We start from the raw sequence: 24350 nt of genomic DNA on the forward strand, positions 1-24350 counted from the left end.
CCCTTTCCCCCCCCCCCCCCCCCCACCCTTTCTATTATTTTGTTTCAAATTAACTTTACACTGAATGCTAGGCAAAATAAACATCTCCCATGGAATTTTAATCAATGAAAAAGAAAATTCCAGAACTTTACAAAATAGGTAAATAAACTGAGAATTCTCTCAGGTGTGCTGGTGGAAATGTGGAGTAGCCCATATGAAATTATTGAAGTAATTACACACAAAGGAGTAAGTATGAATTAGGAATTCATTCACGGTGCTAGAAAGGATCAAAGAAGAGGAATGATCAGGTAGGAGTAAGGATGATGGCACACAGACTTTGTAATAGTAGCATAAGAATGAAACACAGACAAAGGGAATCAGCCACCCTCACTCACACAGGGCTGCTACAATACTGGAGAGTATGTTGTTACTTGGGTGAAATACTCGGCATTGCCTTATGGGGTGTGCATGCCTGCAAAGTTCAAATATTCTGTGTGAGACCTATCTGGCCTGGAGGGAAATTCCTGCTGCCCCTATATTTAACTTGCATTACAGAAGGCCAATAAAATTCCCCTTGGAGTTAACTGTCTCAGTAACAACTGCCCAAAATTAGCAGGCAGCTTTTTTTTTTTTTTTTTTTTTAGAGAGTCTAGAGCAATCCAAAGAAATTTTACTAGATTAAATAATGTTTACCCTATGCTAAAGTGGGATGCCTCTTGAGAGGAGCCTGGCTTGTGGCAGGGAAGGGGATGTGAAGGGCATCTGGACCCTCACAAGTGACCTCCCCCTCTGGATCAAGCAGTGTGGCCAGGCAAGGGCAGGTGCCATGCTGGGAAATGCTCCCAGCTGCATCACTTCTGCAACGTGGGGAAGGTGCTTGTGCCTGTGTCATGTTTCTGTAGCAGCATCCCTGGACACCATAACCCATCCAAGGATGGGCTGGATGGGGCTCTGAGCAGCCTTATCCAGTGGATGGTGTTCCTAGCCAAGGCAGGGGGTTTGAACTAGATGATCTTTAAGGTCCCCTCCAGCCCAAAGATTCTGTGATTCTGCAAGGAAGCTTCGCACCAGGAGCCTGCCAGGAGGCAGCTGTGCCTCGCTGGGGCAGGGTGAGGGGCAGAGATGTGCAGCAGCAGAAAGGTGTCAACAGCACTTGCAGGGCAACACCAGCAGCTAAATCTCAACACCAGCCTCGGGAGCAGAGCTGAAGCTTCCCCACTGCCGCTTATGAGGGACAGGCTGCAGCCCTTCCCTGACACCTCTTCTGCTCCCTCCTTCTAGAGGCAAGCCATGTGCTCACCAATTCCTTTGGCAGCTGTGGAGCTGTTGGAGGTGACAGTACAGGAGAGGATGTCTTGTGCTCCCAACTTTTGCTGTGCTGCACCCCAGCTACACTGTCACCACCAAACTACAAAACCGATGAAGTGGGCAGGGACTTCTGGAGATCATCCAGTCCAACCTCTCTTCTCAAAGCAGGGATAACTGTGAGCAGTTTCTGAGAGCCATTTTTAGTTGAGTTTTGAAGATGGAGATTTCACAACCTCCCTGGACACCTATCCCACTGTTCCACTTTTGGAATGAGGGCTTAAACCTGTATTTCAGTGTGTGCCCATTCTCTCTTGTCCTGTCGCTGGGCACCACTGAAAAGAACCTGTCGCTTTACATTTTTCCTTCAGATATTTTTCCACACAAGACCCATCTCGAGCCTTCTCTTCTCTGCATCAAACAGTCTCATCTTTTTCAAGACAGAATACAGCTGCAGGGCATGGTCAGTCAACAGCTTATGGACAACCACCCCTTTTTATACCTTCACCCTGCTATTTTCCCACTTTTGTTCCTGCTAAAATCATCTAACTCCCTCACTTGTACCACATAACCTAATGCACTAATATTGTTGTAGAAGGCTATCAGATTGATTGTGCACCCTTTTGCCCTTCTGAAGTCCATGCTGACTCCTAGTCACCTACTTGTTCTTCATATATTTGGAAACTATCTCCTGGATGAGTTTTCCCATCATCTTCCTGGATATCTAAGTGAGGCTGACTCCTTCCTGAAGACAGGGAGTGATTTTGTTTTTTTTTCTTCCACTTCTAAGGTACCTCTCCCAAAAGTTAGGACCTTTTAAAGGTTATCAGGAGCAGTCTCACAATTTGGCAGCCAGCTCCTCAGTGCCTGTGAGGACACCCTGCCAGCTCCCGTGGGCTCAGGTGTGTCCAGTTTGTTTAAAAGCTCCCTAACCCAGTCCTCTTGCATTGAAAGCACATCTCCCTTGCTCAGGGCTTTCCCTCTGGTCTCAGGGCCTCTGGATTGCTGAAGCCTGGTCTTACAGTAAAATCCAGTGGGAAGAAGGCATTGACCTTTTCTATGCCCTTTGCCACCAAGTTTCCTGCCCTTCTGCCCCATACAGCACCAAGCACATGTTTTTCCTAGTTTTCCTTTTCCTATTAATGCACCCAGGGAAGCTGTTCTTGTTAACCTTTGCTGCCCCTTAAAGATTCAACTCCATATGGGCTGACTTTTCTTTCCCCAGTCATGCACTCTCAGTGTCTCTGTAATCCTCCTGAATCACTTGCACCTCCTCCCACTTTTTGCATACTTCCTTTTTACATTTTAGTTTGGTAAGGAGCTCCTTGTTCATCCATCTCCTGCTACCTTTGCTTGATATCCTGCTTATTGGGATGGACCATTCTGGTGCTGGGAACAGATGACCTCTGAAAATCAATCCGCTCTCCTGGACCACTCTTCTCTCCAGGGGTGTTTCCTGTAGGATTCTTCCAAGCAGATCAAAGTCCAAAGACTGCTCTCCTGAAGACCAGGACTGTAATGTTGCTTTGAGCCTTGTTTCCTCCCCTCAGGATCCTCAGCTCCAGCACAGCAAATGCTGAAGTGCAGACAAGCACCTTGTTCCCAGCTTGGGCTCTGGCATAAGATGTGCATGAAAAGCCAATTCTTCATGTGCTTGAACGAGGAAAAAGATTGAGTCTAAAAATAATAGTAATAAAAATGATAGATCTTCCTTTGGAAATGTTGGCTGAAACATTTGTTGTTGTCTCTTTTTTTGTTCCCAAATGGCTTTTATGAGAATATTTCTTAGTGCTTTTACATAACATTTTATATTGTGTTAAATCACTGACCAGATTTCTTTGAAGAGAATCCTTGAGGGGCTTTTGCAATGCTAGGAAAAGAAGAAAAAAAGGAAAGCATATTCTTTTATTTCTTTCCAATTGGAAAAAGTCAACCCAAATCAACAGGGAAATGGTTTAATTTCAGGCTCCTAGAGAGACACTAGAAACACTGACAAGGAGGAGAAAAAATAATGTTAAAAGGTACAGCTGATACTTCATGTTCATTCTGAATGTTTTGCATTGTTTTCCTTGTCTACTAAAACGGTGTCAACAGTTATTTTAAAGATGCAGATTTACAATCTCCAGCTCAATCAGATCCATAGTCTTTTGTTTGCAAAGAAGAAAAGGCCAGTGTTCCTGAGAGGCAACACAGCATGATGAATTCAGACTGCTACCACTGCCCTGACACAGCTGAACCAGGGATTTTTTTATTTCTTTTGATGAGTGTAAGAATAATCTCATTAAGGTTTTTCTGCTCACTGTTTGTGGTTTTTAAACTATGTACATCTAAGGCCAAGCATTTAAACTGGACTTCATAGAAAATTTGTGCAAAATAATTTGATATTAAATAAAGAATGCACATCATAAATATGCCCACACAAGTCTGTGAAAGTATACAAAGCAGTTAATTTACAGGTTTAGTTACCTCTAAAAGGTTTACAGAGGTTGCTGGCAAACATGGCAAGTTTTGGAATCTGTAAACACTGGTGGAAGGAGGTTTCATCTCAAATGGTAAAACTTGCACATTAACAGATTTTCCATTCTGCCTTGTAGCCTTTGGGAGCAACAGTGTGGAAGATGGAAGAATACTACTGCCCTTTCCAGAGGCATGGGAGTGATGGATGTCAGATCGCCAATTTGTGCGTGGCGCTCATTTTGGCACCCCCAGGAAACCCATCTCTGACTGCTCTGGCCCCTGACTCAACACTGACCATTTTTATTTCCTTGTTTCCAAGACTCCTGTGCAAATAATTTTCATTTAAAGACCAGAATGAAAATAATTTAAGAAAGACTTAGTACTCAATATCTTTACTGAAATAAATAGGTTTTTTTTTTTTCAAGAAAGCTCAACAGATTTTCTATGGGGGAATTACTGAGTGCCAAACTTTCTTCTGATCATTGCCTCAGTCTGGCATCTTCACTTGAATGTCTCACAAGCTGAGTGCTGGTCCATAACAAACACTCTTGACTGGATTTCTAATTGAAACCATTAACATTTTTTGAGTTCTGTAATAAGGAATAAATATAATACAAATCAGGCTGAAAATCTGGGTGTTTTTGGTATCTAAAAGTAGCTCTTAAACTTGAGAGAAAGAATTGTTGTTATTCACTGTATAAGCCACTGGAGCACATTCCAGCACAGATAAATGAAATCTCTGCTGCATTAAACATAGATAGCAAAACAAAAAGAAGTCTGCTTACAAATCCAGGGAGATTTTTGTGCATAATAGTAAAGCTGCTGAAGCTTAAAAGGATTAAAAATTGGGAAAATATGCAATTACAACCTAGTATTTAATAAAAGACAATTTAAAATTATTCCACCCTTTTAAAATACTGGTGCCTATTAAAACACAGACATATTCATGTGGCTTTCAAATGCATTCCAGTAGAGTGTAAACTGACAAGTCACTGCATTTCATCACACAATAGTCAGAAGCAAAAAATGATGTTGTATTCTAAGCACTTATTAAATGCAGAAATATGCACTGAGGACGTAAATGTTGTATAGATTCTCAGAGAAGTTTATAATTTATGTTCAAAACTGAGATTCATATTAAATACCCAGCTTCAATTCTCCTTGGACAGTGTCTCTCCATAGATTTCTAAAAGTGTACATTTATGGAGTAAACAGAATATTTAATGGCTGCTAGCAGTATATGAGATTTGTTATGCTTATGGCAGCTGTGGTCATCAAATATTCATGCTGATGGTTCTTATGCAATGCTGACAGCTTTCTGACTTGTGAAATAAGTAATGGGTGAGTGGGAATTGATGAGATAAGTAGACTGCTTTATCTAAGAAGGGTGACCAAGCTTTTCTGTGGCAGAAAGAAGATTAAGAGTTGCATTCTCAGAGCAAGAGGGGAAATCCGAAGGTGTATTTCTTCAGATTACAAACCAGACACATCTCCTGATCTTGCCATATGTTTTCTTATTCTTCTCACTCTAACTGTCCTTTTCAGCCCCTGGGATTTATTTGTTGGTGTCAGGGTCAAGTAGTGGAAAAATGGCTCATGAGTTTCTGCTACCAGACAGGCTGGGCTGAGATACTGGGTCATTTCAGTCAAGCTGGGGGAAGAATGATAACACATACATAAACCAGTCCCATATTTCTTACTTAGGCAGTTTGCCCTTGCTCCAGTGAGGGCAAATAAAGGATATTACCTCTTTAAGAAACGTAGGGGATGGTCCATTAGAAGTTTTGTTGTTGGGGCTTTTTTTTGTCTTAATGGATGACAGTTCTCAGTGCTGGCACATCTTTAGTACATTGTCTCACTACTGCTACTAAACTGTGTACTTCAGTTTGATAATTTGGCCTAATTGCATTGGAAAAAAGCTTCAGGTAAAACAGTTATCCTGTACCATATGCCAAGATCAGATAATAGGAAATTTCAAGCATGGATGTTCTTCACTCTCTTAATAAATTTTTATTTTATATGGTAGCCATTACTGTGCAGTAGTTACACATCCTTCACATTATCTGATCTCAACATCCAGCCTTCAGGCTCCCAATTCCTGGGATATCTCTATTATAAGTCAAAGAAAGAAAAAGTAGCTCCACAACAGTCTGGAAAAATAATTCAAGTCTAGTTGAACTTTTGAATGACATTTTATGATCAGTGACTGTGACTTAATTACCAGGTACGGTTTTCTAGTATTAAACAACTAATATTACCTTTAATTCTTTTAGTATGAGTTTCCTTGAAATAACTTTGGTTCTCTTGTGTCTACCTTGTTAGTTGATTCCAGTGGTAAGTTACAGAATTGCCATTAAAACAGTTCAGAAGGTCCATGTACAGTGTGATGTGAGTTTAAGCAAAACTATATATGCAACTCAAAAGTCCGGTTTTCAACCACGAGATAAAATGTTTCACAACATATGCCAAATCCAATGCTCTTTCCAATAAAAAACAAGAAAACCCCCCTCATACTTAAATCAAGCAGAATTGTATCTGCACTACCAAAACCAACTTTCCTCAAACACAGATAGTGATGCAAGTGGGCCTGGGTAAGTCCAACTTTCTATTGCAGACCTTGAAAAAACATTACTGAAAGGATAAAAGCCCTAAACCTTGGTGCTACTCTCAGGTTTATCATGAAGTGTGAGTAACTTGAAACCGGGTCTTGCAAATTTGACTTGGGAGGTGCCTTAGAACAGACTGAGAAATAAAAATAAGAGGTATAGTCAGAATCTCTACTTTTTGTCTCATGGAGTTTTCTTCGAAGCATAAACTATGGTTTAGTGAGAATGTGAAGTATTAAAAGTTTGCACCAAATTTCCTTTGCTGGAAGCTGTATTGCCATGATACCAATAGGGTTACAGGACACACAAGAATTGTTTTAGTAGACAACTAAGGGATAACTAAGTCTTCTTGCTAGAGGAAATTTTTTCTAGTGTTCTATTAGTCCAATGTTCCCTCACTTGCTGAAGAAGGACAAACTGTGTCCTTGCCCAAATGAAGCTGTTTTATTCTCCTCTCCCAGAAATCTCTGTGTTGTATCTTTTTAGACAAGGGACAGCTCCAATTCAATTTGATGTCCCAGGTGAAGTCAAATTCGTCATTCACACTGTTCTAACATGACTTTAATTTTTAAAGTTGCTCACTATTTACAAATGTTGTTACAAACATGTAAGACATATGGAAAATGAAAACCACAGTCATCTACTTCTCTATGTTCTCTTCCAAGTACAGATTTGTTTAAAAAAAAAAGATTGTTCCATCCATCTTTTGACACATTCTAGGTTCTCTTGGGCTTCCTTTCACCAAAAAACCAAACCCAGAGGAAGCTGCTACCTCAGCTGCTCAACCCTGTCCTAATTTTCTGCAGCCTTTCTGCAAACATTCTCTCACTACAGTTCCATATTCCTTTTTTGCCTTTTCTGCCCCAGACCCATTGAGGCTGGCAAGTGTAAATCAGCAAAGGTTCAAAGACAGAGGGCGAAAGACAAATACACTGAAAAGCCTTGTTTTCCAGCTTTTCAGCCCAGTGGGGTTCTTTCCATGTTTTTTCCCCCTCTGTAGATCTAAAACTTTTGAATATTTCTTTGCTTTTAATCTTATTTTTAAAATCATTCTTCTAAAGTACTGTGTTATTGGACTATGCTAGGATATGTTTCCTTGTCCAAAGATGAGGAACGCTATTAGTTTAATGGCCAGCAGTTCTGTTTGAAACCAGATTTATACTTTATCAGTGCAATATAACATACTTGAATAGGCTATGACTACTATTTTTATTCTTTAAGACATCTAAGCATTCTCCACGAGTTCCTGTCTCCCACAGGGTAGACTAAGTCCACCTGCTGAACTGTATGGCCTTTCCCCTCATCTTCTATTTGCAAAATCTATATGGATGAAAAGTTCAGCTTCCAAATTAGCTTTTACGGGGGGAATTTGTACTGGCTAAAATTGGTTCCTGGTGGAACAACAGCTGGCCAACACACATGCATCTTTTTCCAGTGAGGTTTCTGTTTTCTCCTTCAGGTGGTTTATGGGTTTTATATAATAACTCATGTGTGAAAATACTTGAGTGGCAGTAAAACGTGACAGAGAATTTATCAGTCTATTCCTGCATCTAATTCACAGGTCTGTAATTAGGGTTGTGTAAATGAGCAAAGTCTTCCCACATAAGACTTTGCTTTTTATTCCTGTGCTTAGCCTAAAAGTATGGAAAAATCCTTTGCTTTGTCCTACACAATATTTTAATTTCTTTTCCTAGAAATGCTCAGCAAATTTCCAGAAAATATACAGTTGTTCAACCAAAGTCTTCTGGAAATTCTGCAAACCCTTATTAAGTCTGTAAAGGTGTGTTATAATAAAGACAGGAAAATACATATGATATAAGGTAAGGCAAAAAAGGTACAGCAACTTCTGCAGTATTGAAATTGATTCACTTCTCACCAAATTAACTTGTTCAACTGAAATTAATAGAGTTACACAAATATCCAAGTGGTGCTAGCAAGAGGGGGATTCAAAATCCAACAGTTCCTCTAGTTTCTCACAACGGAATGAATCAGGAGAACGCCACTGGAGCCAGAAGAGCAAAACTAGGGAGGAGAAGCTGTCCCATTAGGGGTGAAGAACAAGAAAAGAGCATGTGCGTGGCCTCTAAGGCAATGACCACCTCCTCTTCCCCACACACATAGTGCCTGATCCATAGCATCCCTCATGAAGAGTTTTGCGGGGCTGGTAGAACAGGTGGGAATAGCAACAAGAAAGTGACAGCAGCCTTTGGGACATGTTCCTGTGCAGAGCCATATAAGCCCCTAGCAGTCAATGTTTAGATGGGTACCAACAATTTGCTGGCTCAGATCCTTAGCACAAAGCAGTTGGGCAACCTTTGAGACTTGAAGGAAGCAAGCACAGCCAAACTAAAATAGCTTGGATACTCAGTGATGGGCAGTAATGCTTCTCAATAAACAATTCCATTTGGCTAAGAGGAAAATGAATACTAATAAACCAGCTGAAGCACAATAATATAAATTATTTCTAAGATGATGAGGAAAATCCAGAAGTGTTTTACTAGGAGAGACAAACCATGTGGATGGAAGGACTGTATTACATGCAGTGGCTTTCTTCTTCTGATGGTGAATTACATCCATCCCATTCTTTCCTTTCCTTCCTTTCTAACTCTGTTAGGACAATGATACTTCAACACAAGGAAATAAACCTTTAATTAATAGTCTATGAAGGAATTAACTTATTTGTAGCACACTCATTCTCAGTATGATTTCTCAGTGTGATCATTCCCTATTCTTCTGTCTTCTACCTCTATATTCTTGTCTTTAGGAATATTCCTATTCTTCATTTTCAACTTTTGTGTTAATTTTTAAACACGACATGAAATAAATACTACTACAATATGTCTGAGTGACAATTACACTACTTACTAGGTCAAGCCATTGTGGTTGCTGAATGCCTACTCTGTGTGAACACACCACAATTGTATTTCAGAGGTACTGATGATATTTTACCTTTCTTCCTTCCTCTCCCTTCCCATGGCTTACTGTTAAATTTTTTTCTCCTTTTTGCTGTGTTATATCCTGGCTGAGTATAGTTTTTAGAACATTTCTCTAAAAGGTAGATATTGGAAAGCCAGTTGCACACATGCCAGTTTGTAGTCAAAGAACACAAGATGGATGACAACCATTGTATCACACATATTACCTGTTTTCAAATGGCTTCTAATAGATTAAGAAAACAGAAGGCAAATCTTAGATTTTCATTTATGACAGATCTCTGGTAGAAATAGATCAAAATTGAGGGAATCAATTATTGCAAGCTACTGAGGTAAAAGGTACTTACCCACTGTAGCTAAAATAAATATTTAGTATTTCTACGTACTGATTCTGCAAAGTGCTGAGCATAAGGCCTCTGTAACCCCAAAGTTATGCAGATGCCCAGGAGTGAACCTACTGCTGGTTCTATGGCATTCAGAGACTGAAACAGCCAGAGGAGAGGGACTGGGGGTGCAACCTGAGCCCGCCAGCTCCTTCCTGGGGTTGGGTGGAGGGAAAGACATCACCAGACACACCCAGCAGTGACCAGCTTCCTACCTGCTCTGCAGATGGGGAACAAACCCTCTTCTGGGTAAGAGCAGGAAAGGTGGCCACTTTTCCTACCCTTCCCACAAAACTGTCTCCCTGAAAGAGATGACAACCTGCCATTCCAGGGAAAAGAGTGAGACAGCTGCCTGTAGTAGTATCATCTTGAATTGTGAATTAATCAAGTCTCAGAAGTTGAGCTTAGGTGTTACAAGCTTCTCTGGGGAGCTCAAATTTACCTGAAAGAATTCAAAGAGTTTTAAACAAAATTATAGCTACAATTTAGCAAAGGAAACGTGTATAGTTATGTTTCTTATCGCTGGAGTGCTGTAAAATTGAAGTGAATTTTCAATGTAATTCATTCAGAATGATTCTTGTTGAGTAATTATCTTCAATAAAGATCTGTCAATACAGTTTCAAGCTATTGTCATTTTATATCAAATATAAATTAGACAGTATAATGAATTCAGGTGCACCTAAACTCAATGTCAGATGAAATTCTTCTATGATAATCAAGTGAAATAATTGCTCTAAGAAGATAAAAACAAAACCATTTAATACAACAAGAGTAAAACTCTTTCTTTCTGCAATAACATAGCATAGATGTTTTTGCAAAATCATCTGGGGTGCACATTTCAGGTAAATTCTATCGAATAAAGTTTTCAGGATTGTTTTTTGGAAAGAAAGTGTCATTATGTTGGCTGGTATAAAATAGCATAGATTTAAAATAGATAAAATCATGTCTATTTAAACTGGGTGAAGATTTGCCACACAAACACTGATTTAAACTTGTCAAGGTGTTTAGATAAAGGCTGTGTAGCCAAAATCACTGACAGGGTGTGCTGCCCAAGGGGCTAGTTTAGCAATACTAATATTTTCTGAGACACAGAGACAATTGTTTAAATATTTTTTGCTTAGGGCATCACCAGCTGATGCATGGCCTGACTCATCTGAGCACGAAAGAGTGTCAGTTCAGCAGCTCTTATGACTGGACCTGGAAAGCAAGACTGTGCTGGATCAGAGGTTAGGTCACAGCTCCCATCAAGACCAAGGGCAACTGATATCTTTTTCCAATGAGAACATTTTTCGGACCTACTCCATGGTTTATAGTGAGTGGACACAAAGCAGCAGAAGCTCATTGTCCTCCATCCTGTCCTTTGAGGCCAGCAGTGGCACAGCCATCAGATTGGTATTTTAACAGCCCTCAAAGTGTTAAAAGTAGTGAATACTCTTCAAGGAGAAAGAATCTGTGCTTTTAAGCCTATGCATTGTTGTTCTGCTGTCTTTATTCTAGCTCTAACTCTGAATGTTTCTCCAAGCCAGTCTGCCACAGATATTATTTAAATTTGTCCTGCATAACCACAGCAACTCAACACTTTTTGTTTCTGAATACAAAATTAAGCTAAAAACCACTGCTTTTATACATCTATAGTTAATAAACTGAGGAAACCCAAAGATAGTTGGAGAAAAGGGGACACATTTAAAGGCTCTTTCTTTACAAGCAGAGCAACAAATTGAAACATGGATGATCCAAAGCAGAAAAGCCAGCAGCATCAAGCAGTGCCATACCAGAGATCTGAAACCAGCATTCAGCTCTCATAAAACAGAATAGAAGCTACTGAGAGAGTCCTCTCCTGACTCTGAGTAGCAGGGAGTGGTGACAATGAGGTCCTGAAAGACAAATGGCTGTTGAAATGGCTTTCATTTTTTTTCAAGTTACTGATATATTTTCTAAAATCCCCCACAAAAAAAGTGGTCTTCTCCAGTGTCAGTACAGCTTATGTGCATAAAATAAGACAGTGCATATGATGGGAGGAGTGTCTGTCTAGTAAATACAGCTCATCTCTCCAAATGGATTTAATAACAAAGCATTTTCAACAGAACTTTGAGTAGCCAAATCAATCCTAAACAGGAGACTGGCACTGCAGGATGCTGAGAGCTTTTAACCTCCAGCTACACCCGTGGGGATGTCCAGAGCCTTGTTGGGACAGGTCTCTGCTCCACCTGCATTTGGGGATCATTGAGATGGATGCCAACAAAACCTTTAAGCATTTTGTATGAGTGTGCACAAGCACATGCTGTTAGGTTAGCTCCTTAACGCTTTGCACCTGACATTAAGACTAAATTGTGCTGCAATTTCCAATTATTTCTCTTCCTGACTGTTTAAATCCATGCTTTCTGGTTGCTGCAAATCCCTGCTTTGCTTTGCAGTGCTCCTTGGCTTCAGCTGCTCTATTATTAGTGATATACTTGTGCAGCAAATCAGCTCAGACAGAAAGACTGCAGAGTTACTCTTACATTTACCCTTTGCCTGATCAAGGACCAGCAGGAGTCACATCCAAGCACCCAGTAAAGCTGGTTACCCACAGTTCAAAGTAAGGAATGACCTGTAGCGCACTATTTACTTGCACTTGTGCCTTGATAAACTGTGTCCCAACAGAGAAAAAAGGAATCCTATTTTGATAGACACTGGAGCAAATACTGATTAAACCCTGTTTTCTTGCCCACATTTGATATTTTAAAGTAGGATAGTTAGAATTGTTGTTTTGCTGCTTTTTTTTACTTGCATTACTCATTACATTTTTCCTATACCCAGACAGAGCAATCTGGAAATATTAATTTCTCTGAAACAGTTAATCAACCATCTACATATATAAAAACACAGATTTATTTATGCTTTTGCAGACTGCAATACAAGGCAGCGTTTTTATAATCACAGGAGAGTGAAACAATGGAATTCCATTAGCTTTCAGCTGGGCACAAAGGTGGTTACACTCCACATTGCCTTTAACCTGTTTTTATGAAACAGAAATCTGCAGTTGTATTGGCATTCAATAGCGCAAAAGTAGGTAGAATAAAAGCTCTTGAAGTTATTTCCCCCAATGTAAATTTTGGAGCAGGTTGAACAGCATGGAAAAAAAAAAAGAAAAGGTAAAAAAGACTATGTAACAAAACCTAGAGTATTTGCCCACTAATGTATAATCTGGTTAAAATGTTCTTACCTTTTGTGAAAGGAGAAGTGATCTAGTGAAAGAAATTATTACAGTAAACAGAACTAGAGCAATTCGAAGTTGACTTGGGTGAAATCAGTACCACGGCCCGGGAGCAGTGTGTACATTTATAAAAGCACGTGCCACGCACGCTGGACTCACAAATGAGCATCTGTCACTTCTGGTGCTGAGCCACAGGGCTGAGCTTGGCCACACCAGCACTGTGGTCCCTCATGACATCTGTTCATCAGCAGACACCATCCCCTTCCTGCAAACACTGTCCTCCCTCCCACTCCTTCCCATCCCTCAAACACTGCACAGAGGGCAGGTCTGTTTCTCCCTGCTTGCACGGGGACTTGGAGCATTTGGCCACTTTCTAGGCCACCTGCACTGTCCTTGGGGACCTGAGGAAGCATCACCAAGGAGTCACAGCCACCAGCCTATGGGGTGACCGTATGACCACTGGATTCTTTCTGCCTTCCCCTCAGAAGCCTGGATACTGGGACATTAACTGAAATACTGACTACAAGTCCATTTCTCTCCACAAAAACTGAGTACACTTGCACAGTTACTCCAAGGTAAATAACTATCCCATGTAATGTGATGACTGCTCTGGCAGCTTGATAGGCAGAACCTGTTCCCTTTCTGATTTGAATCCAACTCCATTTCTCCTGCCAAGATGGAGAATGGGGAGGGCATGTAAGCGGCTTGGATTTGGGTTGTTTTTTGATTGCAGATAGGTTATTTAAGGGTTACATAGCCCTCCTTGGGCAGAGCTGGTGTCAGAGGCAGGCAGCCCTCAAGTCAGAAATCACAGTCTTGCATTGCAGTTCTTGACTGACTTCAGGGTGCTGCCCTGACCTGAGAAATTTTGCAAGCGGAGAGAAGAAGGCAAATTTTATTGCCATTTGTAGCAGCTTATCTGGAAAGAAGCTGCCTTAGAGGTGACAACAAGGTTGTCTTCTGAACTTTGAGCAAAACTGGCACATTTAGAGGATGAACACATGAGTCTCTTACATAGCATCCTCTGACACTCCCCAAGCAATGATTTCACCTATCCTGCATCATTTTGCCCTCAGACTCAGGGTCAGACATGTGGAGAGGCTGGAGGATTGTGATCAATAACTGTCAGAGATGTGCATCCCCTTCAGGACCCTTTGGAAGATCTAAGAACACAAGAGGTACAGAGGCTACTGGCTGCCTATCTGAAATCTGCCAGCGCTGGGTTCTGCCCCCAGAATTACTGTCACACATCCTGCAGCTTGTGCTTGACCCTGGCAGAGAAGCCAAGAGCTTTAAATGGCAGCTGGTTTTTCTCCACTGAGCCCTTTCCTGTGGGACATCCCACTGGTACAAGGGCCAGCAGCTCAGGCATGCTTTGCTGGGAGCCTCCCATGTGATGGCAGAGGAACGCAGGACTGAATTACAAAATTAAGCATGCTGAATTTTTTACCAGAGAGTAGCTTCACTTTCCTGCTCCTACAACTTCTTATCTCTGTAGAAAGCTGTGTTCTGTCCGGCTGTACAAGCTCTTGACTTGCATTTTCCTGAAGATTGGCCACAGCCACTAGATCATGTTCTCTGCAGGAGGAAATAAAATGTGCCACCGTAGCAGTGGTGTGTGCTGGGCAGAGACTGCTCAGATGGGCTGGGAAGGTAAGAGCTCACACACATGCACAGACCTGCCAATGTGCTTTAAAACAAGGCAAACCCAACGGGAGGCCTCTGTGCCACCTTCACCAAATGGTCTCACACCTGCCAGTATCTTCCGCTGATTTTACTGGGGTAACCACAAAGCTTTCTTTTCCTCCCCCATGCCATTGCATCTGTGGATAAACAGCTGTCGCCTTACAAGACATCCCCAGAACTCAGCCTGCTGCAAGGCTGTGGGCCACAGCGTAAGCTGGTGACAGCCCCATGTGACAAAGGACAGCGGTGGGGCAGGGCAGGATGTCTCAACAGGCATGGCAGTGTGTGTTTGCACAGATGTGCCCATGCAGGGCATGATCCTCCACTCTTTGCTGCTGGAGGAGTGCAACAGGTCGGAGTCGGCCTCTCCGGCTTCCCACGCTGATACACGTGTTAAGTTCATTATCCTGTTTGCAGCACTTTTTCAGGATAACTGAGATGTGAATGTTTGAGCTGTGTCAACAGCACACACTGTTAGACCTCCAAGGAAATTAAGGCCCTGAAACAATTGCAAATGGAAAGCCTTTTTTTTTTTTTTTGCCTTTTTAATTAGTAATCCAACCAAGCGTTTAATAGAGAGCAAAATAATCACAGAGGGGTGAAGGCAAGGTATGTAAACTAGATTTCTGCTTGACTGGACCTGCTCTCTCAGGGTGCAATTGGTGACTCTTGTCTGCATTAATAAATCTGCACCTACCTGAAACACATGGGAAAAGCTGGGGAAAAATGTCATTGTTGAATTCTACAAAGATGTTTCTAATACTGCTATCTGCTTCCAGTTGTTCCTCAAAGGCAACTTCAATCCCACTGAAAAGCTAGGATTTTTACAGTATTTTGAGAAAATTAAGAATAAGTTTTCCAATGGATATTTCCACTCCTATTACTGAGGTTTAAGATCCTCATTAAAAGCCATTAAATCTTGAGAAATAATTAGACTGTTTCGTGTTAGATGAGGTCTGTGCCAGTAGGGCTTCTTAGCTCCATTTATTTACAAAAAAAAAGGTAAGCTTTTACAAAACATCCAACCCTGAAAGATACTCTTACATCTGCATATCTGACTTACATTCCACATTATATTTTAGCTCATACATTGAACTCTTGAGCCCTCCTTACTTTAAGAAACAGGCTTCAAAGAAAGAAAATTAGAATTATTTTTCTTCTCCCTGCTCCATCTTTCTTTTCAAATTCATGCATCCATATCTAAAAATCTGAACTCTTCCTTTGCACTGAATTTTTGTTCCATGCTTTTTTTCCCCAAGCTAACCCAGCAGGAGGTATTCTTGCTGAATATTTTACCTGAATATCTAATCTGTGTCAGCTCCTTTGCAATGGGTTTTGTGGGTTTTTTTCCAATTTGCTTGCCAAGAGAGCTCATTGTTAGAAGGGATGTCTCGGGCATCAGCTGTGTGGGCAGGGAGAGAGCCGGCATGTCCCTGTTCTTCACCTCCCCGGTGTGAGCCATGCGCTGGTGTTACCTGCTGCCAGATCCCAGCCTCCCCTGGCATGCCAGGCTGTGCTGGAGGAATCCCGGCTCCAATCCCGAGATGGAGGAATCCCGGGTTTCACTTCATTGTCCTCTGCTGCCTCTCACACAGCAGCCACACGCATCATTGCAGGGAGGTCTCCCAGCCGTGGGCAGTGGCAGCTGCGGGAACACGAGGCAGCTTCCCTACATCCCGCGCTGGGTTCAGACCTTCCCGAGCTCCAGCGTGACCCGCCACATGCAGCGGGTCAGGCATCGTCTGCTTTAACTTCAGCCATCCCTACAGCCTCCGGCAGAGGCTTTCCTGCCTTTGTCTTCCCTCTTTCCCAGCGCTTAGGAAGGGGGAGACTCTACCCCGTCAGAGATGACACGTAGGAGGGTGAGATTCAGAGACAGTTGGCAGAGAATTACCACTTAGGCTAATCTGGTGAAAGGCATATTTTAAAGCAACGAAGAAAAAAGAAGGAGGGTAAAGTACATTGCTTTATGCTCTGGGGTGCCTTTGGACAGAGATCTGTAAAGAGTCCCAATGTACAGGGTTGTTCCAGTTCACAAAATGAGAAAGCAAAGCTGCTCCCTTCCAGATTCATCATGAACTCCAGGAAGGGAAGACTATAAATGCTGGGCAAACGCTGGAAATAAAAACATGAATCTACCACAGAGAGCGCACTATTCAAACAGTGTTACTCACAGCCCTGCACCCCTGAATAGCCCCACCGCTGCTATTTATAGCACCACAAGCACTCCTGGAGCTATGGAAAGTCCAAACACTACTGGGACAAGCATTTTCCCACCTGTGAGAACAGAGAACCTGTTTGTGCCACGGCAGTGGCTCAGGAGCGGCTGGGGCTGCTCCATCCATCGCCTGTTTGCCGGGCGGCGCTGGGACACAGACCTTGGGTGCACCAAGCTGCAGCTTTGCAGAGCCCAGCGTGGCGTATGCAGACTTGCAGCGCAGTTTTAGGCTAAACACTAGAAAGTAACCAGTTTTCTTTTCAGGAGGTATTTAGTTAAAAAAAAAAAATCACGGAAGAATTTGTGAATAGAAATATGTCCAGAAAACTGATTCTGTTGTCTGAGGCTCAGTCATCTGCTGTTGTATTTGCAACAGGAGATTTTAGAGCTTTGTTCCATTCCTCAAGAAAAATTCAGGGTCACATGTCCTTGAATTTTCCCAAACAAAGTAATGTCCTGTGGCTTTGCTAAGAATGTTTTCTGGCCATTTCAAATTCACCATTTCACTTGCTCTAGTCAAGGGGCTTATAAGCAAACTCTCATGCAAGTCTTATCCTTCAGTAAGCCACAGTAACAGCCTTGGCACTGGAAGTATTCAATAAGGAAGCCTCCTTTGGTATGAAGGGATCCACAATGACGTATGAAGTTTAGCCCTTCCAAAAAAGTCTTCTCATTCTCTTCCTCTAAACTCTAGAATATGCCATTCATCTGAACATGCCTAGAAGATATCTGATGCTTGAGGATGAGAGAGTGTATCTGGCTCAGTACCTTGACTGCTGTCTCTTGGAAAGTTTCAGCTGTTGCAGAAAATGAAGAGAATGGTGGTGTACAATTATGATTTTTTTTTATTTTCTTCTGGGACCCAAAGCCAGGATTTTGCTTGGTACATGGAGAGCTTGTTTTAAACAGAGATTGCATCTAAGGGGAAATGAAATTTCTGCTCCAATCTTAATGTAAAATTAAAAGGTGTAATTTTTATTCCTTGAGAGCACCTTGACAGCATAGAATCTCCAGCATCACATTCCAGAGTAAATATGTAGATATGCCTATCTGCCAGGGACAGTGACTTAGAAAACTAATCTTCAACTGCAGAAACCACAGCCTCTGGCTCTTGCCCCTTGGGGCCAAATCTAGTAAAGAGAAAAAGGCAAATGTCACATTTCCCTGCCAGCAAAGTTTCTGACCACCCAGAAGGCTATTCAGCCCAGGGAGAAGCAAGCAGTTTTTTATGCAGCTTCTATAATATCTCCTCCCAACCCTATTTAGACACAAACCAGGCCTTTACAGGCAATGAACAGACTCTACAGGAGCTGTTATTCTGCATTTTAGAATCATGGTATGAGGTCTCACAACATTGCCCATGGTGACAGGCCTCACAGAAACCCACCATGAGAGGCAGTACTTGTCCTGAGGAGCACCAGAGCCTAGAGAGAGGAAAAGAAAAGCTCATCTCAGTGGGTAAATATGCCTGCGATGACCCAGCCCCACAGCCAAAGAGCAGAAGAGCAGACAGATCAGACAGAGAATCATAGAGTCATTATCATTTAGTTTCACCTTTAAGTTCATAGAGTCCAACCACAAGCCTAACACTGACAAGTCCAATGCTAAACCACCTCTCATACCAGTGATCCTTTGTGTGCTTTTCACATTTTATCCTGGATCTAATTGTCTGTGACCATGTACAAACAGCACTGAGATGGACAGGGTAGGGGCAAGGTAAAGCGAAGCTCGGATTCTCTGGTTTTCTTTGGCAGGCCTCTTCTCCTACACATTATATGGGCATTTCTCTGATTTTCTAATCTAGACCTGGTTCAAATCTTATCATCCCAAACACAAAGGACAGCAGCTGTCACCCTGGCAGAAAGGGGCACTCCAGCAGACAGCCTTGCTTCAACTTCCCTCTCCAAATCAGGCAGATTGGGGATTTTAACATGGGCCTTCCCCAGTGATTTCTGAACCACAAGGCTGCTGGCTACTCTGCTAAAAGATTCAGCATTTCCTGGTGGAGCTGCTCCACTCTGTGCCAAATAATCTAGTTTGAACAAATCTGGTTTGGTCACTCTTGTTAAGCTTTAAGGGGAATAGGGAAACTAGGGAAGGGTTTCCATAAAGAGAGTCATGATCACATCACGTCATGAGCGGAAGTTGCAAATTTCCTCTGCACACAAAGAAGGAACTGAAGTGGAAAGTGCAAACCCTGGACAACCCCTGTTGCTCCAACCGCAGAGTGAAACAGAAACAAACACAGCTGGAGGAGGAAGCATTGTGACCAGCAAAGTGTCACATCAGCACTGCTCCTCTGGAAACCTCCTGGCCCAGGTCTGCCTGCCTGTGGGTGGGACAAGACTGAATGAGGCAATGAAGAGAGAAAATGCCTCTTCACTCTGCTTGTCCTCAGCTCAGCAGGGTTTCTGAAAAATTCCTTGTGTGCTCTGGATGTGCACATCTATTGGCATCCATTACCTTGCTCAAGGAAAGCTCTCTTAGTTATTTGAGATCTGAGGAAATTTCTCAGGGATGCAGAGCAAATTAAACAACACAGGGATGGCTTTGGCATGGGAAAAATGCAGACATTTGAGAGCCACCCCTTCACACACCCTAGTTCAACATAATCTGGCTTCTTGAAGATCTGTGTCTTGTAGTTGATTTCAAACTCCCAGGGTAGCTTTTCCTGTGGTTGGGACATTCATAAAGTCTCTCTCTCTCATGTGGGTGTTCCAGCAGTTAACACCATCTGCAATCATGTTGCAGACATTGCCTGTGCTGGAGCACACTTTTTTTCTCTTTTTATTTATTTATTTTTTTTAATGGAGACTCTAATTTTCACATGACTGATTGAATTTAATGACATCTCAGACATTTCCTCCTCTGAAAAAATGTGCTGAAAAATGTGTCTAAAAATGACCAAAGGATTCAAACATTGAGAGATTCAAGCCAGGCAGCCAATGTGATTGCATAAGACTTGCTTCCTTAGAAAAGCCATGCTAGAAAACAATGAAATTCAAAGTAGCTGCTTTTCTGTTCTCTTAATTCTCTGATTCTAACAAACTAGTCTGCCAGTAGGACTGGAAAATTTTCCATTCACAGAAGATGCATATCTGTGTCTGTAAGGTCCTAGAGATCTGCCAAAATTTGTGGGTGCCCAATCCTCTACAGAGGTGTGGAAATCAACCCTGTGTTTAGCAAAACATTCCCTTGTTTGCCAATGTCTTTTCATGAGAATAAGTTATGAAAATTCTGTTGACTATTTTCACAGCCCAGTTGATAAACAGATAAAAATATGTGCAAAACTGAGCAGACTTCTCTTCAAAATACTCTCTTCTCAAGAAAAAAAAAATTAAAAATCAAGAAAAATTTTGGTTGATGGTGTTCATCAACCTGTATAGCTGAGGGGTGAGCAAAACACCTCACTTACAGGCTGGCACTGTAAAAAAGAGGAAGATGACAAGGCAAGGGAAAAGACCATGTTCCACACCCACTGTATAAAATCCAGGGTAGGTGGACCTGCTTCTTCTGAAGAAGCTCAGACAAATGCCACAGAAACACCAGGGAGAGTGGCACTGTATTGATTTCTCAGCGGATCAGCACTCCAGGGTTGGACAGCCTGCCTGGGATTTTCCACACCCCCTACAGCCTTACCAGCCTCAGGGCCACCCCTCTGAGTCAGGTGAGACACACATGAGCTCCTGGCACAAAGGACATAGCTGCAACTCCAGAACAGCCCAAGCTGGCATATAATGCCAGCCTCTCTCCCTGGGGGCTGGGAGCATAGACATTTGGGAGGAGGAGGAAGAAGAGGAGGAGGAGGAAGTTGGTGTTCCTGACATATCTCACACATGTGGCAGCAACCACAGCAGCTGAGAAAGCTCCTGAGTCAGGAAACTGGATTATAGATAATGGAGAGAGGTTTCTCCTGTGTCCTGGGGGTCCATAAACCTGCATGTGGGTGGGAGCATATCTGCCTGGGAGCATGCTTTGTCCCTTGACCAAACCTGGGCCAACAGCCCATCATTTCCAACAGTACCCAGCTTTGTGTTAAGGAGCAACTTGTGGCTTGAAAAGTGCCTTTGTCACCCTGTATATAAATAACAGACACAGCACAAGCTGCACCATGTCTAACTGGAAGACAATCATAGCTTCTCTGGATTTATTGTTGACTGTGAACACACTAACATGAAAATACTTTTTTTAAAGTCTGAACGCAGTACATGTTTTCTCCGTCTGTGTTCTTAAATTGATAAAATACATCTGCTCAGAAGAGCCATTACAGCTTATCACAGAAACTTGGATCTAATTTATTGCCAGCAAAAAGCTTTCTTCAAGCCTCTTTCTTTTTCAGATGCTCTACCATAAAACATGATAATTCACATTAAGAATGCATTTAAACACTGCTGAAAAGACAACTTGTCCTGAATAAAAGGTAGCATTCAGGGTGATGGTTAGGATAAAACATAGCCAAGATTGGAAATACAAGCTTTAGTGATTTGGAATGCATCAAGTCTTGCCTAATAACCCTTTTATAGCCAAAGTGGCCTACAGCATGCTGAAAATCATCTCCCCTTAAATCAGTTTCCTTTTGAGTCCTCAAAATTGCCTGCTAGATGTTTGAGAAATCCAGATCCATTGCTTTCACCCATAACACTCTCTTTACCCTTTTTTGTGGCTTTGGGGGTGCACTCATCAGGCAAAACTTGTTGCTCCTCAGAGGTTTTAAAATCAAATTAAATCAAATCAAACAGAGCGGCGTGCAGTACCAAACATAACTGCTGCCTGTGGCCATAGGCTGAGGACAGGCACAGTGATGGACAATGTGAGCCCTCCTCCTCTGCAGGATGGAGCAGATACCACAGCACCTTCAGGGACAGTTAGGGGGAAGAGCTCATAGAAGGAGCCCAAAGGGCCAGTAGGGTCTGCATGAAGCAGTCCTGCTTGAGAGAGGTCCCTGTGCAGGATAGGATGCTGCCACAGCCCATGATGTTCCACAATTAACACCCAAATTCCTCCTCATTCTCCCCAGATTTTCATACCTTTGTAATGCATTCCGCACCAGCCCTTGGCTCCTGTGCTCTCCTTCACCCCTGGATGGGGTGAGCACAGAGCAGGTGCTGGGGAAAGGTGATGCAAACACACCCCTGGCATTCCCAAGCAGCACATGCTTCTGTAAGCAAACTGTGTCCCAGAAACCATGCTCTTTTTGCTCCTTCACCAAGGATGCTCTACAGATCCAGTGTGTTTCTGTAGTGGCCCTGCTGGATTTGGACAGGGAGAGCTGCAGTTTCCTGCTATAGTTGGTGCCTGTTCACCTGCTCAGGTCTTCTCCTCGGGTCCTATCTCAGTGCTCATGACATGAGTGCAAAGGCAGCCAGCGGCACTATGGGGTAGAAACTGCCTTCTCCCACAGAGAAAGGCTGAGAGTAAACAGTGTAATGGCCAGACTTTGCCTTCTGGTGCCAGGACAGATCCAGCCTTCTAGATGATCTCAGGGATTTCCAGGCAGCTGGCAGCTTTTTTGCAGCCTTGTCTTAGACACTGTTCCCTGCTTTCACATGGAAATGAACTGCTTTTCCCAGGAAACAAGTGGTGCTGAAGCTCTGCCCCACCAAACCCAAACCCTACCCCTAAGCCTTTGTTGTTCCTGTCCAAAGCTCCCCTACTGAAGGCCCAGTGGGTGGTGGGGCAGGGCTATCCATTGTGCACAAGACCACTGGGACTCACCTGGTGGCTGAGGAGACGCCGTGCAGAGTCACACCCCTGCTCCAAGATCCACTCTCCGGGCGTTCAGCAACCTCCCTCCCTAGACTCATCAGCTCAACAAAGCAACCACGCTGCTCTGGCCACTCTAGGATCTCGTAGGGCAGCAATATTGGACTTGGCCACACTTCTAAGTTTGTTTCCACTGCTGTGTTAGTTTCATTAAATGCCCCCTAACAGCTGCTGGTTTGAGCATCGCTTTCTTAACTCACTGGAAACACAGAGTCACTCCATTGCCCTGCTCAGTGCCACTGGCAGATGCACTTCTATGCACTTCTGCTCACATTGGTGCTTTCCTGAGCATCATTGGCGCTTTCCTGAGCATTGGCACCAGCAGAGCACAGCTGCACACCAGCCAGGAGGTGCAGAAGGCAAATGAATGTTTCATGTTAAAAGTGCAATGTCATAGATTAGTAGGAAGAAGGAAAAAAACCCCAAACCACCACATAGGTAACTCTCCTCCCTCAAAAGGATCAAGTTCACTGGCAGATTAAGAAGTTTGAAAGCTAACAATGCTCTTGCATTATTGCTTGAACAACTTGGCCAGACCTCCCTCCCTCTGAGCAGAACTCAGACTTTCCTGGAGACATCTCTGCAACCATGGGTAAATCCTGTTTTTTTGGCAGTACTTAAGCATTACTGGGGATCTCTTTTCGTGCACTCAGCTATCCATGTAAAAACACCATCAAAGTCTCCAGTGCCAAGCACGTAGCAAAAGCTGTGGACATCTAGGTTAGATGCTTTGGAAATGCCACCACGGAGTATTCTCCTCCAGATACTGACTCCAGCTATTTGCTTGCTGTTAGAAAAGGGCCTGCTCAGTCCAACAGCCACAAATCAAGAGTGTTGTGCAGTAATACAGCATTGTTCACTTTCTTTTCTCAAAGAAAAAAAAAGAAATCAGATTTCATCGCTTCTTTATGTGTTACAGTTGTTTAAATGAAAGACTTTGCTTCGAATTTTCCTACAGTCATTTTCTGTCTTATTTTTGTTATGCTTCCAAATAACATTCACTTGGGCATTCACTTGGGAAACACAAGAAAAGGAAAATGTTGAAAAGCTATTGATCTGCCAGGTGGAAAACTCTACATTTAATTTCCAGGACTTGTTTTTATTTTTTTTAGCTTGAGAAACAACACATTATCCGTTCAGTAAAATTCTGGAATCATAAAATTGTTTTATAACAAGAACAATCACAAAGACAATTTGTTCTTTAAATTTATTTTGAAGCCTGCACATCTATTGTATGCCATGCTTATATGTATAAGTCAGTTGTGAATACAGTTTTGGTTCTTGTTCACAAAGCTGATTACAACCAGAAAAGAAAAAACTGCTAGCAATGCTAAAATTCGTCCCTATGGAAAAAAGAATCTCTAAAATGACTGCTCATGTGCCATGGAAGATGCCAAATTACAGTACCTCCCTTTCCATTAGTCACTCCACAACATTGTTCCCAGTTGCCACATCTTGCTCTTCCCCAGCAAGAAAGCAGAGAGGGCCACTAGACTCCCTGCTATCCCTAAGTGATAGATTGAAAACATTTCCTTTTTGTTTTGTCTTTTAGGAAGAGGAGAAATGGACCATGCATTTAGAGAAGAGTTTGAGATGCTGCAGTTCTAAATTTCCACAAAAATACCCATTGGCAGAACTGTGAGAACCAAGAAGCTCTGCTTAGTGGGGTTTCAACACTCTGTGCTACATATATTTTCTCCAACTGGTTCTCAGCTTATCATGCCATTTCTCTCCAAAATAAAGTGCCTGTCCTGCACTGTCTTTGGCAAAGCCTATACTCTAATGTCCCCTGGTCCTGCAGCAAACACAGAAGCAGCACCAGGT

The 24350-nt window shown here is 42.5% G+C and overlaps 1 protein-coding gene across 1 annotated transcript in view; it reads left to right on the top strand.

The window, feature by feature from the left end:
- Positions 1-16403, top strand: part of LOC121340408 (transcription initiation factor TFIID subunit 4-like) — a 42013-nt gene extending 25610 nt beyond the window's left edge. The window contains exon 4 of the mRNA XM_041413140.1: positions 16031-16403. Within this exon, the coding sequence (XP_041269074.1) occupies positions 16031-16403 (373 nt within the window). The remainder of the gene's footprint in view (positions 1-16030) is intronic.
- The last annotated feature ends 7947 nt before the right edge of the window (positions 16404-24350 follow it).

This window comes from Onychostruthus taczanowskii, unplaced genomic scaffold (genome assembly GCF_017590055.1).
Source record: "Onychostruthus taczanowskii isolate IOZ18803 unplaced genomic scaffold, ASM1759005v1 scaffold40, whole genome shotgun sequence".
NCBI lineage: Eukaryota > Metazoa > Chordata > Aves > Passeriformes > Passeridae > Onychostruthus > Onychostruthus taczanowskii.